The sequence below is a fragment of the Nycticebus coucang genome, chromosome 2 (assembly GCF_027406575.1).
Source record: "Nycticebus coucang isolate mNycCou1 chromosome 2, mNycCou1.pri, whole genome shotgun sequence".
NCBI lineage: Eukaryota > Metazoa > Chordata > Mammalia > Primates > Lorisidae > Nycticebus > Nycticebus coucang.
Window position 1 is genome coordinate 179550177 of NC_069781.1, and position 14335 is coordinate 179564511.

At 44.2% G+C, this 14335-nt stretch overlaps 1 protein-coding gene across 5 annotated transcripts in view; it reads left to right on the forward strand.

Annotated features, from left to right (window-relative positions):
• The window catches only part of CDH13 (cadherin 13), a 1454811-nt gene that overhangs the window by 797826 nt on the left and 642650 nt on the right, over window positions 1–14335 (forward strand). For all 5 annotated transcript variants that reach the window (XM_053609618.1, XM_053609625.1, XM_053609630.1 and 2 more), the window contains one exon: window positions 945–1153. In XM_053609618.1, coding sequence (XP_053465593.1) covers window positions 945–1153 — 209 coding nt within the window. The remainder of the gene's footprint in view (window positions 1–944; window positions 1154–14335) is intronic.

Sequence of the window (14335 nt, forward strand, 5' to 3'; positions counted from 1 at the left end):
TTTTTAAAAAGTTGTCCACGTGAGTCTGGTGCACCCAACCCTGTGAAGCACTGGCCCCATGGGTACCAGGGCACACTCCTGATCTTCACCCTCTCCATACTAAAAATAGACCCAAGCCACCAGGACAACCTAGATGGACTTGTATGTCCCACGGTCTCCAAAAGATGTTTCCATCTTCATTTCTAACATCTTCTACATCCCTGATAACCCTGCCCTGTTTCAAATTTGCCTCTGATCCAAGCATGTCAACTTAATTCTCTTTCCCTGAATCCATTTTGGTCATCAACTCCCCAACCCCTGCCTTTGAATTGCTTAGACTGTCCCCACCCTTAAGGGCCTTCTTTTTTTTTTTTTTTTTGTAGAGACAGAGTCTCACTTTATGGCCCTGGGTAGAGTGCCGTGGCGTCGCACGGCTCACAGCAAACTCCAGCTCTTGGGCTTATGTGATTCTCTTGCCTCAGCCTCCCGAGCAGTGGGACTACAGGCGCCCGCCACAACGCCCAGCTACCTTAAGGGCCTTCTAATCCTCTCATCTTTGAGACCCAGTTCAGACATGGTGTCTGTGCAGCTGTGCTCAATATTCCTCAGTCCTCTGGCTCTGCCCCAGCCCCTAGTACATTCCAGCATGAGACCACTTCCCTCAGATGTCACTCTGTCCTATCCAACTATCTACCCCACCCACCAACTTAAGGGAAGGCAGCTCATGTTGGCATCCTCAGGGCATAGAACCTGCCTAGAACATGTGAATGATCAAGGATGGGTCTTGAATGAGTATGGTCCATCAGCATGATCAAAGTGGCTTGGGTTTAGGAGGCTTTCTGTGGGACTAAGACAGCGTCTGTACGCTGTGGGGTGGGAGGTGATGAGGTCATCCAGAGACACCCCAAAGTCTAAGCTGCCCAACCCACTCACGTTTCTTCCCTTATTTTGTTTTGTTTTGCCAGTGACCTTCAGCGACTGTAAGGGAAATAACAAACTGCGCTATGAGGTCTCGAGCCCCTACTTCAAGGTGAACAGCGATGGTGGCCTGGTCGCCCTGAGGAACATGACAGCAGTGGGCAGGACGCTTTTTGTCCATGCCAGGACTCCCCACGCAGAAGACATGGCTGAGCTCGTGATCGTTGGGGGAAAAGACATCCAGGGCTCCTCGCAGGTAACACAACTGTTTAAAATAAGTTGAGTCCAAGGAGGAACATTAGATTCTGTCTGCCATGTGTGGAAAACTAGTTTTCAGTTTATTACTGAAAAGATTGGCCAAAGTTCTTTTTGTTATTATTATTATTGGGAAAGACGGAGCCCAACTCAACAAAAGGTAAGAAGAAGAGAAGGGTGTTTATTGACTCACGTAGTTAATATACGTGAGGGATAGCTCTGTCTTTAGGCACAGCTGAGTCCTGGTACCCAAATGATGACGTCGCTTCAGTCCCTGCATGTCTTGGGGCTTCCTTTTCCATCTGTTGGCTTCACTCTGAGAAAGTCACATCACTACCTAATCTGAAGTCACCCCAGCAAGCCCATCTTCCTGATAATGCTAACAAAAGCTTAGAATTGAATCTCACAGGCTGTCTGTCCTTGGGCCATGTGCCCATCCCTGAAATAACTAGTGTCCATTGGGTTGGGAGGCTCTGATTGGCTAAGTCAGGGTCACTTGCCTTTTCCTGGAGCTGGGGCTGAGTCAGAGTGGACTGAGAGTGAAAGAAGGGGAGTTACTCAAAGTAAATTAAAGTGCTGTTTTCAGAGCAAAGGGGGTGGGTGTTGGGCAGATGAGAGCCACAGTGGCCCCCTGGAGTTGTACAACAGGACGACTGCTCACGCGGCTCCTGCGAAGCTCCAGACTTGTCCCTTTCCAGATGCACAGCCATGCTGACCGCACTCCCACACCCGTGCACACACTTTATGACTGTCACACACCGCCATTCAGCCTCCCCCTTATGTCATTCAGAGACTTTTTGCAGCAGCTGACTCACATACTGTTTCCCAGACTCTGGCTTTCTGAGTAAAAGAAGGCAGCATACACAGCAGGACTCCCACAAAATAGTGACAATAACACTGGTGTGCCCCAGCTTGGCGCACCTCGTTTTTTCTTCTACCTGCTGGCCTGTTTTTCTCCAATTTTTCAAAGCCCGTGATTCTCATCACCTCTCTCCATCTGCTGCACTCCCCACAGCTCTACCCGATCTGCTTATTTTGTGCTGTGGTGGAGTTAGTGCAGCTTTCCCAGCTGAAGCGCAGGGGCCGAGGGACAGGCAGTGTGAGTGCAGCCTCCTGCCAGTGCTGTCTGCGTGACTGCAAGAATATCGTGTAACTTCAGTATCTGATGACTAGAGGGTTCAACCGTTGGGGGCGGCAAGCAGGGGGCTGTGTGCAGGGGCTGTGTGCTACCCTGTTCTGTCACCACCCTCATGGAGGATATTACTAATGGGCTCAGCCTCAGTATCTTTCCCAATGCAGTGCTTCTGGGACCTACCATCTTTTGATCATTTTAAGATGTTTCTAGGGAAGGAATTTATTTGCCATTCCAAGACTGGACAAACTCTATAATTCCCCTCCATATCTGTGAAGCTGTGAGTTAAGGGTAGATCACAACCTAAAAATGAATCCATAGCATGTCGCTAACATTTCAAAGAAAACAGGATATTGATAAGGACAGACCAGTGGGGGAACACTGACACAGCCAAGGCAGGCTTCTCCTTTACTTAGCCAGGACTAATTTTCACAGCATCTCACTAACATGTGATATAAAAGACTTGGTGAATACCTAAAGCAGCAAGGCTGCTAGGATGTGGGGCAAAAAGAAACACTACTTAGGGACACGTAGATGGTATGAGATCCATGCGAGGGGGTTTGTACATGGGATTCAATGTATCAGGGTGGACATTGTTTATCAAGACTGGTGACTCTATCTGGAAAAGATGATGTTATATAGTATTTTACTTGAAAGAGAGCAAGTGGGATTCCAGGAGCTTCTGAGCCTCTCCCAGCTTGAGGGACTGGGAGACCTAAAGGTCATTACACAGGGCCGCCTCCATGAGGTGCTGGCCTCTGGAGTTCCCATGAGATGCAGAGCCCCTCTGAGCCCCCACAGCTTCTCATTTGCTGCTGTCTGAATACACCGTCGACAAAACTCAGCTGCAGCCGTCTGCTTCTCACAAAGCACACGGAGGCCGCCAGACTCCAGCAGAACCAGGCATTCGTCTCCCGCCTCCAGAAAATTTATGAAAACAGGCCTTGTGAAGATGCCCAGATGTGTTCATAATAAAGAGTCCCAAACACAGAAAAAAAAAAAGGGAAGGAAAATAAAACAGAGAGTAAAAGACCCCTCTGCAGGGGGCACGGACTCAGAGTTCTCAGCTGGTGTCCGTAGGGCAGGGCTGACACAGAGCTCCCCATGTGCTGCTCCTGCAGCTGCAAGGCCTGACTCGTCTAATTCCCTTTGCCACTTGAAGGCAGGTGCCCCGTCCCTATTTTACTGATGGGGAACTGAGACACAAAGAGGAAAGTGACTTGCCCAGGGGTGTACAGTGAATAGGGAATAGCATGGAAATAAGACTGTCTGGCTCCTGAGTCTGTGCCCCCAACCAGTCCACGTCACTGCCTTTTCTTTCTCTAGGGCAGTGGTTCTCAACCTTCCTAATGCTGCGAACCTTTAATTCAGTTAAAAGAGATCGCAATGCACAAGTTGAGAACTGCTGCTCTAGGGGTTTGTTTGAACTAGACCTTGAAGGATGGGTCTATTTGGTTAGGAATGTCCCATGAAGGCATGGGTCATTATGAAAGTTTTGAGGTACACAAAGTCAAGAAACGTTAAACATATATGAATGGAAACAAATACAGCCCTCCCAGCAACAGCGATGTGCCCAGCGAGTTGACACTTGCAGGCATGAATTAGAAAGGATGCTGTTGACTATCTTTCTTGGAAGTGAAATAATGGACCATAACGCTGTCTCCCATTCCCTTCTGAGGGAATGTCTAACTGCTTACAAGGTACGTCTCATCCTGTGGCCTTGGGCAAAATGCTTTACCTCCTGAGCTTCCATTTAACTTTGATTTTTTTCATCTGCAAAGTGAGGATGATAATCTACCATTTAGTGTCTTTATGAGGGTTAAATGGGCAGTCATGCCACAGGGATGGGCATTTAGCTGAGGCCACAGCCATGACCAACAGCTGGTGCTTGCATGCTACTTACTGTGAGCCGAGCCCTGAGCTTGTCCACAGTATTTGTCCTCACAGCACCAAAGGAGGGAGGCTGCGACTGGTGCCATCATCACCTGTATCTCATAGGTGAGGAGACTGAACGCCAGAGGCTGTCTTTTGCCCTGGTCACGCAGTTAGTAGGTGGAATAGCTGGGGCAAGGGCCTCAGCACTGTGGCGCCAGAGCCTCTCATCTCTACCATTAAGTCAGTTGCGGAGGCAATGAACTTGGGACAGAGCAAGTGTGCACACATGCTCACTCCCACAAACACAATTAAAACAGAGGCAGGGCCTGCAACCCAGAATGGCACGCGACCAGAACAGCTCAATGCCCTTTCAACTCCCTCTCTTTCTGTGACTGAAGCTGATGGAACATAGCCACAGCTGCCCGTGAGCTCTGGCCCCTGAGGTCTGGCTGCCCCTTTGCATCCCTCCTCACATCCGGCATCTGCACAGCCCCTGGGACTGGTGAAGCTGGTGTGCAGCGAGGGTCCATCTCCTCTCTCACTCCCAGACAGGAGCTCTGCAGTTCCCAGGGATAATTTGGCTCCACACTGGGGTTTAGGCTGCCTGTTCCATATTCCCCAAAAAAGCCAGGGTCTGACATCCCAGGGTCTACCTTGCTGGGTCAGGAGAGGCTGAAATAGAAGGGGAATACAAAGTAAAAATGTGTAAACAGGTAGACAAATGGGATAGAGATAGCATCTGAAAACCAGGAGGAGGGAATTTAGATTCCAATGCCAGGGAGCCATTGCTGGTTCCTGCAGGATAAAAATAACCTTGAGGGAATTCATCCAGGGTCCTCACTGGAGTAGGGAGACTAAAGCTAATAGTTAAACAAATGGCTGCCACTATTTTTGGAGAACCATATCATAGAACTTTCTTGAGTGTGTGCCTCTCATCGTATGCTTGAATGTGCATTATTTCTACTCCTCACACCCTCCCTGTGGAATTGCTGATGTTACATCCTTGCAGATGTGAGAACTTTGCCGAGAGCCCTTAACTTGAAATTGACAGAGCGAGATTCGGGCCAGCCTCTCATCCAAACATCCATTCTCCAGCCTGCCTCTTTGCTCCCCAGGTGGATGCACCTGTGGGTCAAGAGAAGAGGGCATGAGTTTGAGCCACATAGTAGCAATGGAAGGAAAGACAAATAGAAGAGTTGGCTCGGAGGATGAAAGGGCCAAGATCCAGTCTCAATTCCAAATTGTCTGGAGGATGGAGGTGATTTGGACCAGTCAGGAAAGGAATGGTTGGGAAAGATGTCCAGTCAGGCTTGAGTGTGTTGAGTTGGAGGCTCCTAGAGACATCTTTATAGGGGTGTCGAGGAGTTAATGAACAACATGGGACTGGCTCATAGGGCATAGATTGAAGAAAGAACTGCTTAGTGCTAGGAGTCTTGGCTTTGGTTTGAACGTGAGTTGGTTCCAATTTCTGCTGCACCACTTCCTAATTGAGTGACCAGTGGCAAGTCATTCAACTCTCTGATCTCTAATATCCTCATCTTTAAAACTGGGATAAGAATAGAGTCTACATCTCAAACTTCTGTTGAGCACAGCACCAGACATCAAGTGACAGGTCCCATTGATGGTATTATTTTGGAATCTTTAAAGGAAAGATAAGGAACTGAGGGCTAAGTGTGTTCACTGAGGCCATGAGATGGAAGCCAGAGATCAGGGCCAGAAGAAGGTGAAGTCAAAGAAAAGAAAGAGAAGGCACACTGAGAGAGGTAGGTGGGTACCCAGTGTCACAAAACAGGAGACATCACACAGCCGCTCATCTCCCATCGCTGTACTTTGGAAGGAGAGGTTCTCTAAGACCTGTGTAATCGCCCTGAGGCCCAGTTGAGCTACAGCAACGGGAGCCTGGCTCTTCTTTAATGAAAGGATGCATCTCTCTTATTTTTACCTGCTACGTGTGACCCTGTTTCACCTGGAAAGCCTACAGCCTGAATCTACGAAGTCCAATTATTAATGGTTTAATTATAGACTCTCGAGCTATTTCTGAATTTTTAATGGGCTGCCCACAACCTGGTACCTGCCAGGAGAATGTAAGATCACCTTAGATCTGAGCAGTTTTATCTGTAGTCTTTTGACAGGCTCTGAGGACTTGTTATAGAGGGTGGTGAGGTTAACCTTCTGTGCACAAAAGGGGTTTCTAGCCCCTGGAAGGTAATGATTGAACCTGACTCACAAAATTATGCCTGGATAGAGTTGTGACTTTTCCTCACCAAATCTGTTGCTTCTCACGACCTCCCTTCCTCCTTCCCTCCCTCCTTGTCTTCACTGCTCTTTCTTCAGCACCCTGCACACAGTGCTCAGTGAATGGATGCATGAATAAAAGGAGTGACCCCAGTCACACCTCTCCCTACCTTAACCTCTGCCTCCTGCAATACCAAACCCCTTGTGCTTTCTTGAATCAGCCATGTTTGTCCATCCATTCTCACTGGCCACTCCTTTGCCTGGACTCTGTTCCCTGCACCAAGACCCCAACTGCCCAATGGCCAGCACCAACTGTCCTGGCTAAATCTATGGATAACTCTACCAGCCAAGATTTCCCTTCCTGGGGAACACCTCTCTGATTACCCACCCTGGTGGGTAGTTCTCTTTTCTCCATGTGCCAGGTTGTCCCCGATCATAGCACTGAACTTTAACTTTCTGCTTTGCTTGTGCCTATCTCAATTCTGAGCTCCCAGGCAGCAGACTCAGGGCACTCTGGTGTGAATCCAGTGCTGGACTTACCACCTCTGCCCCAGGTTCCTTAGCTATAAAATTGGTTCATGATAGTATCCACCTCACAGGGAAGTTGTATAACATGAGTTGGTGTATGCAAAATACTTAAAGTACAGCATGGCCAATGCCTTTAAGTGCCCTGCAAATGTTGGTTATTCCTGATGATGGGTTGTCAAAACCAGACCTATCCCCTCCCCTATGCCCAGCATGACCAGACTTGATGGCTCCTGTAAGCTGTAAGGCAGGTGAATGCCCATCATCACCACTTCCATTCCAGTGACTAAACTTCCTTTACTTTTGTGGGTCCGCTTAATAAATACCAAAAGGCTTGGCAGTATTTAAAAGTGAATTACGAATAATTTACACTTCTTAACTGGAAGTCAATATGAGGTGTTCTCAGTAAAGGGAGAGTGGTCTCTTAATGAAGTTGCTTAAATTAAATAAAAAAAAAATCCTCCTTTCTATCATTTGAAGAATGCCTTAACAAGTAAAACAGAAAGTTTTGATAGAAACTTGAAAGGCTAAATTTAAGGCTTGTTTATCTTGGTTGTTCATCATCACTGTAAACATGCAATTTAAAAGACATAATTTTGGCTCCTCATCTAGTTTCAAAAATCAGGATGGAAATACTTCCAAAAAAATAAAATAAAAAGAGCAATCAGAGGGAAGGAGCCACATGGAAGAAATGGTTGTTTTGCTTTTAATTTTCAAAATAAAAATATAAAACATGTCATCAACTGCCCAGAAGCCAACCCAATACTGCTGATGGGTATATGTCCTTCCCCTTGGTGGGGTTACAGAGGTTAAATCCACAACTTCCTCGAGTTTCAAGACTCCCTTTCTTGGGAAGCTTGAGGGCTCCTTGGGTCTGGAGCACTGGTTCTCAACCTTCCTAATACTGCGGCCCTTTAATACAGTTCCTGTGGGTCGCAACCCACAAGTTGAGAACTGCTGGTCTGGAGACTCAAGCCAGGATTAAGCTCCCTTCTGTTATTCCATATGTATATTCTAGGGGATATTGAGCTAACTTGTGTGGATGATATTAAGGGAACCTGGAATCATCCAAAATTGGAATCTAATCATGAATTTACTACTTATCCACCACATGGCCCTGAAAACTCACCCATGTCCTTTGAACTTCAGTTTTCTCATCTGTACAATGGAGATAATTGTGTTGGTCTTGCATAGAGACCATCGAGACATCCATGAAATAAAACAATGTGTCTAACGCAGTTCCTGGTTGACAGACAATTCTTAGTATCTGGTGGATTATTCTTAACTGTCCTAAACTCCTGAGTATTACTCTTAAATACCAGTAAGTTGCTGGCATGTTCCTATCTTTCTTGTTCTCACATATTCTAGGAAAAAAAAAAAAAAAAAACTTTCTCATATTTGCTACTGAGAGAAATTCCAACATTTTTCAACCCCAAACCAACCATCTAAAATCTTTGTTTTGGCCACTGTACCTTCTCACCTTCAGGACACCTCCCACGCTGGGCACAGGTGACTCGATTTTATTTCTTTAAGCATTCCTGAAAATGAGAGCAAGTAGCTTACAGCAAAATTAATTACCTTGTCTTGAGACCTTATCACATTGACCAGGAGTGATGTGGAACCTGTTGAGCTGGTCAATTATATCGATCTGATTTACATGAAATACGTTTTATAACTATCCCAGAGGAAAACCAATCTGTGCATTGACTGAGGCTCTGAAGAAATGAGGAGTTAAAGATGGAGATACTTAATGTGCACTGACTGAACAAGTGTGATAACTTCAAAAACCTATGAAGCACTGCTCTCCATGGCAAAAGCCTCCCCGCTTACTATTAAGGAGCATTAGTATCCATTTAACTGTCACCCAAATTGGAGAAAATATATAGTTCAAAAATTATTGGACAGATCCAAGAATTGAGCCTGGAATTGGATATCAGGCTATTACATTTTGACACATGCCTAAATTGTTATGTTTATGATTCTTAGCTCCAGGATACAATTCAAATATAGATAAAAAGACATCCTTCAATTCATTAATTTAAGTAGATAACAGATTGTGGATCAGAACCTAAGAAAACTATATTCAGTTAAAACTAATTTTTATTGAAATGCTTGGGGAAAAAGTAATCCCACAGTAAGTCTAGATAACCAAAAGAAGCTTCTTTTTTGGCTTGTGTAAACTCTAAATTTTATTTTGTACAGCAGCATGGCCCTATAGAAATATAATGTAACTCACATATGTCCTTTGAGATTTTCTTATAGTCATGTTGAAAAAAGAAACAAGCAAAATCAATTTTTTTTTTTTTGCAGTTTTTTTGGCTGGGGCTGGGTTTGAACCCGCCACCTCCGGTATATGGGACTGGTGCCCTACTCCTTATTTCATTTAATATAGTATAGGTATACGTGTCATGTAATACTTTATCATTTGAGTAAGTAATCAGTGTAATGAAATATCTTTATACATTCTTCTTTTCATACTAAGTCTTTGAAGTCTGGTGTGTATTTTATACTTAAAGCAGGTATCCATTTATACTAGTGGATTTTAAATATTTAATAACCACAGGTGGATACTGATTGGACAGAGCTGCTCTGGAATTCTCCTAGAATATTCACGTATTTTGAAAGTAAGATGGAGAAGAGCGTTCACTGATTTTCACCCCACCTGAGGAGTTGGCCTGGGGTCCTCTCACATGTAAACCTATGTCTCTGTGCCCAGGGTCGTCTTCCTACCTTACAGAGCTCAGGCTTACAGGGATTAAGTAACTTAATCAATGTTGTCATCTGTCAGTAGGTGACAGAACTGGAAAGCAAGCTGGGATGTCTGGTTTGATGGAGTCGCTGCTATTTTGGTTAATATTGACATTTACAGCAGAACTAGGTTTTTCTCTTCTCTAGCAAAGTCTATAAAATGATGCAGGAAAGTTAAAAAGTGGTTAGGAATAAAAACAGATGCCAAGTTGAGCAAAACACTCAAAGAAATGTTAGGTAGGGGGACACCTCCTATGTTGTCATGACACTTTTTAAAAACCTCTTGTATGACAGAACCTATGGAGAAAGGACACGGAAATAGCCCAAGATTTTTAAATGTAAATGTCTCCCAGGTTAGGGATCTTATCTCATTCATCTTAATAGTCCCAGAGTCTAGGGGAAATGCCTAACATTCATACTTTAAAGTTATAATTTGGGTGGCGCCTGTGGCTCAAGGAGTAGGGCACTGGACCCCTCTACCAGGCGTAGCGGGTTCAAGCCCAGCCCCAGCCAAAATTACAAAAAAAAAAAAAAATTATAATTCACAATTTTATTTTTATAAGCATTATCTGTTAAATTCTTGCAACAGTGCCTGGGAGCATTGTTATTCCTGTTTCATGAGTTAGGAAGCGGAGACTCACAGAGGTGGGCCAGATGTCACAGAGCTAGTGGAGCAGCAGACCCAGCATTCAAATCCAGTGTCCCCAAGTCCAATGTCTGATTCTCAGCTGTGCAACAGCTCCCTGGGGCTTTTTGAAGAAATAGAATGTAGTATTGTTAAAGATGAATTTTCACCTGGAATCTGTGATAAAAAAAGATAATGGGATAAAATGCACATTTCGTAGGCCCCCTAATACGCTTCCACCCTCCTATCTGTTACCTTTACCATAAATCAAATACTAGTCAATTCTAAATGTAAATATACAGAAGATAACCTCGTTTTAAAATCCCCCTCTTATCTGGAACTCCCAGAGCCATTCACAAGGGGACACTTGGTCACTGTGGGCTGTGTCAGCCAGCATGGCTGCTCTTATTAGAGTTGAAATGACAGAAATTTCCAAGTGGTTAGAAATAAAAATAAATAGAAAACCAAGCAAGGCTTTTAATGAAATTTTAGGTAGGTAGATAAGCCCCGTGTCATCGTGACAGTTTAAACAGAACTTTCCTCCTGAATAGAATCTTTGGAAATAGAGTCTCACTTCCAAATGATTCAGCACAAAGTTTCCAAATGTAAAAGTCTCCTAGGTCTCTCTTGTGACAGTCTGGTCCACATTTCAAAGGGGAGGGGAAAAAAAAACCCTCCAGTGTTGGGAGGTCTATATCAAATCCTACAGTTTATATCAAAAATCCTATAGTCTTTGATATAGACCACAGATTGTCTCCATTAAATTCTTTGGTCTCAGTACTCAAAACTGAGATAGCAAAGGAAAAGGGGAGGGTATGCCATTTATTCAGTCTTTCTACACCCAGAATATAGGCCAATCAAATTACCTGTTCCCATCCAAACTTTTAAGGCAGGGGCCTGAGCATTTATAGAAAACAGCAAAGGACGCATCATGACCCAACCCAAAACTAGATCCTCCTTTTGGGTAGATGCCTGTGGACGCTGCCACTGGGGCCTGGGTGTGATTTGTGACAGCTGACAGGCCAGCAACTCCTCTGGGGAAGCACTGGAGCTGTTGTTTGACTCTGCACTCATTTGCTGTTCATGCAAAGCCAGGACAAGTCTCAAGATACCACATAGGCAAACGGAAAGTAACCTGCCCCAGGACCTACGTCCATTGTCATTGATTTTGCCTTTCTTATTTATTTGTTTTATTGTTTTATTTATTTAATTTCAAATTAATATAAGGGTACAAATTTTTAGATTACATTGTTCTTCTTTCTGTTAAAGGAGGAGAAACTTCTTCCCCTCTGGCCTATACCCCTTAGGGGTGCTACATTTAAAAACTATTATAGGAAGAATGCCCCCACCTGAGCGGGGAAATAGCAAGGGCAGATATCATTATTTGCTGAGTTGCTTCTTATTTTTTTTTTTTTTTGTAGAGACAGAGTCTCACTGTACCGCCCTCGGGTAGAGTGCCGTGGCGTCACACGGCTCACAGCAACCTCTAACTCTTGGGCTTACGCGATTCTCTTGCCTCAGCCTCCCAAGCAGCTGGGACTACAGGCGCCCGCCACAACGGCCGGCTATTTTTTTGTTGCAGTTTGGCTGGGGCTGGGTTTGAACCCGCCACCCTCAGCATATGGGGCCAGCGCCCTACTCACTGAGCCACAGGTGCCGCCCGCTTCTTATTTTTTTAATAAAGCAAAAAGTAGCGACAATCAAAAAGCAAATATTTTGTGTATGTAGTTATCAAAGGCTAAGACAGCTGCATTTTAGCAGAAAACAAATTTCACGACCGCTTGCTCTTCTTTCTTGTTCTTCATGCAAATAAAAATTAATTCTTCAAAAAACAAAAGCTTTCAGTAATACCCCATATACATTTTCAGGATTTTACCCATCAGCAGACCTAAACAAGGCAGAGAAATTGCAAATGGAGACAAAGCCGGCGTCTTTAAAGTTCTTGGCAATTCCTGGTCTCCCAAGACTAGAGATTGTGGCCAATGAGCAGAGCCTGTAAACGGAGCCCAAGCTGCCATGGGGGAGTAGCTGCAGATATTTGAGGGGTAGGCAAGGCCAAAAGCACTAAAAAATTTTGAGACTGTCTTCTGAGCAACAGTTTCTAAGCATCCTCCTGGATGGATAAGCTGTTCTGACTGGTGGAGCCCAGCCCTCCCGTCCATCCTGGTCACAATTCAGAAGGGGGACTGAGGGATCTTGCCTGCTGCTCTTGGTTTCTCCCACCACTCAGAGAAGTCAGGACCTGAGTCCCAAGAGGGGGATTTTTCTTTCTCTGATGGCTGAACTGTTTCTCCTGCCTCTCAGATCTTTACAGAAATCTGGAAATCAGATGCTTCCTTCAAATGTCTTTTTGCAGCAAATCCTTTTGACAGAGAGCATTCATTGTCAGCCAGCCCCTTCACGAAGCCAGGCAAATTAGGCTTCCTTTTGACAGTAACTTTTACAACTTCTTCCCTTTGAAGATGCAGAGCTATAAACTGCATGGTACTTCGCCAAGACAGACAAGGAATAGTCTGAATAACTATAACCAGCCTTTTTCTGAAGACGCCTTCTGCCCATCACTCTTACTCCATATGCCGACATATACGATTTTTCTTAAATGCCTCGGCTGTGAAATTTAAGACAACTAATCAAGATGCATTATTTTCCTCCTCCAATTGTCCATTCTTGTAAACCCTGGTTAACACAGATAATTGAGACTCTGCTGCTTTTTTATTCCAACTCCCTTATTCAATTGGCCATTGTGATCAAAGCCTCGGTTCTAAGAGGATGACCATCAGTCTTACTTGCCTTGATATCTGTGTTTTCCTAAGTCGGGGCTTTGAATAATATTTGTGCCCAACAAGAGAGAGGGAGGAGTAAAAAAGAGGACCAAGAAACCGAATCAAAGAAAAAGAAAGACAAAAAAAAAGAGGCATTTCTAGGGGCGGTGCCTGTGGCTCAAAGGAGTAAGGCATGGGCCCCATATACTGGAGTTGTTGGGTTCAAACCCAACCCGGCCAAAAACTGCAAAAAAAAAAAAAAAGAGCGAGAGGGGCATTTCTACTCACGTTCCCCCAATTCTACATGAATCCTAAAATTTGGGTATTTGTGTCTTATGTAAAGTAAAATTATATTCTCCATAAGGGTAGAGACTTGACTGATGTGCTCATTGCTATAAATTTGACATTTATAATAGTTGGTAGTGAATGAATCCCAACTTAATGATTTAACAGATGCCAGAGCTGGAGTGAATATTGATGTTAATAATACAGATCATAGCCAGCATTTATTTTGCTCAAATTCTGTGCCAGCCACCACTTTTAAGTCCATTTCTTATGTTAAGTCATATAATCTTTATAACAACTGTACAAAATAGTTATATTATCTTTATTTCACAGATTAATAAAGTGAGACACGGGGAATATATGTGACCTGCACAAGATCACACAGCTAGAATATTTGGGAGGCACGCTTTGTACTCAGACTTTTCAAAACAGCATTTAACAAAACATCCTTCATGTCAAAATAGAGAAATGTGTGCAGAATATTACCACAGTAAAGTAGACTCAGGATGGAGGGAGGGGGGTGGGGCCTTAGTGTGTGTCACACTTTATGGGGGCAAGACATGATTGCAAGAGGGACTTTACCTAACAATTGTAATCAGTGTAACTGGCTTATTGTACCCTCAATGAATCCCCAACAATAAAAAAAAAAAAATCTATGCTGGCCTGGAGAATGGTTTCTGCATGCCGTCTCGTGGGTTAAATTGATCATTTTCTTCCCAGTGATGGAGATGAAGGTGGAAAGCTACATTAGCTAGTTCCAAACTTTCACGTCTCTAGAATTCTAACAATATGATAGACTTGAGTTTCAAAATGAAATCAAGTATCTAAAAGGATAGACTGACATTAATAAAACGATATAAATATGAAGCCATGTATATATAGGCAAAAAAATTCTGGGATGGGAGAGATGTGGAAAGGACTTGGCTGAGGAGGCCTCTGTGCTCATGGAACTGTGCCAGCTCCCTCTCAGCAGATCCCTGCCCTATTGAGACTCCG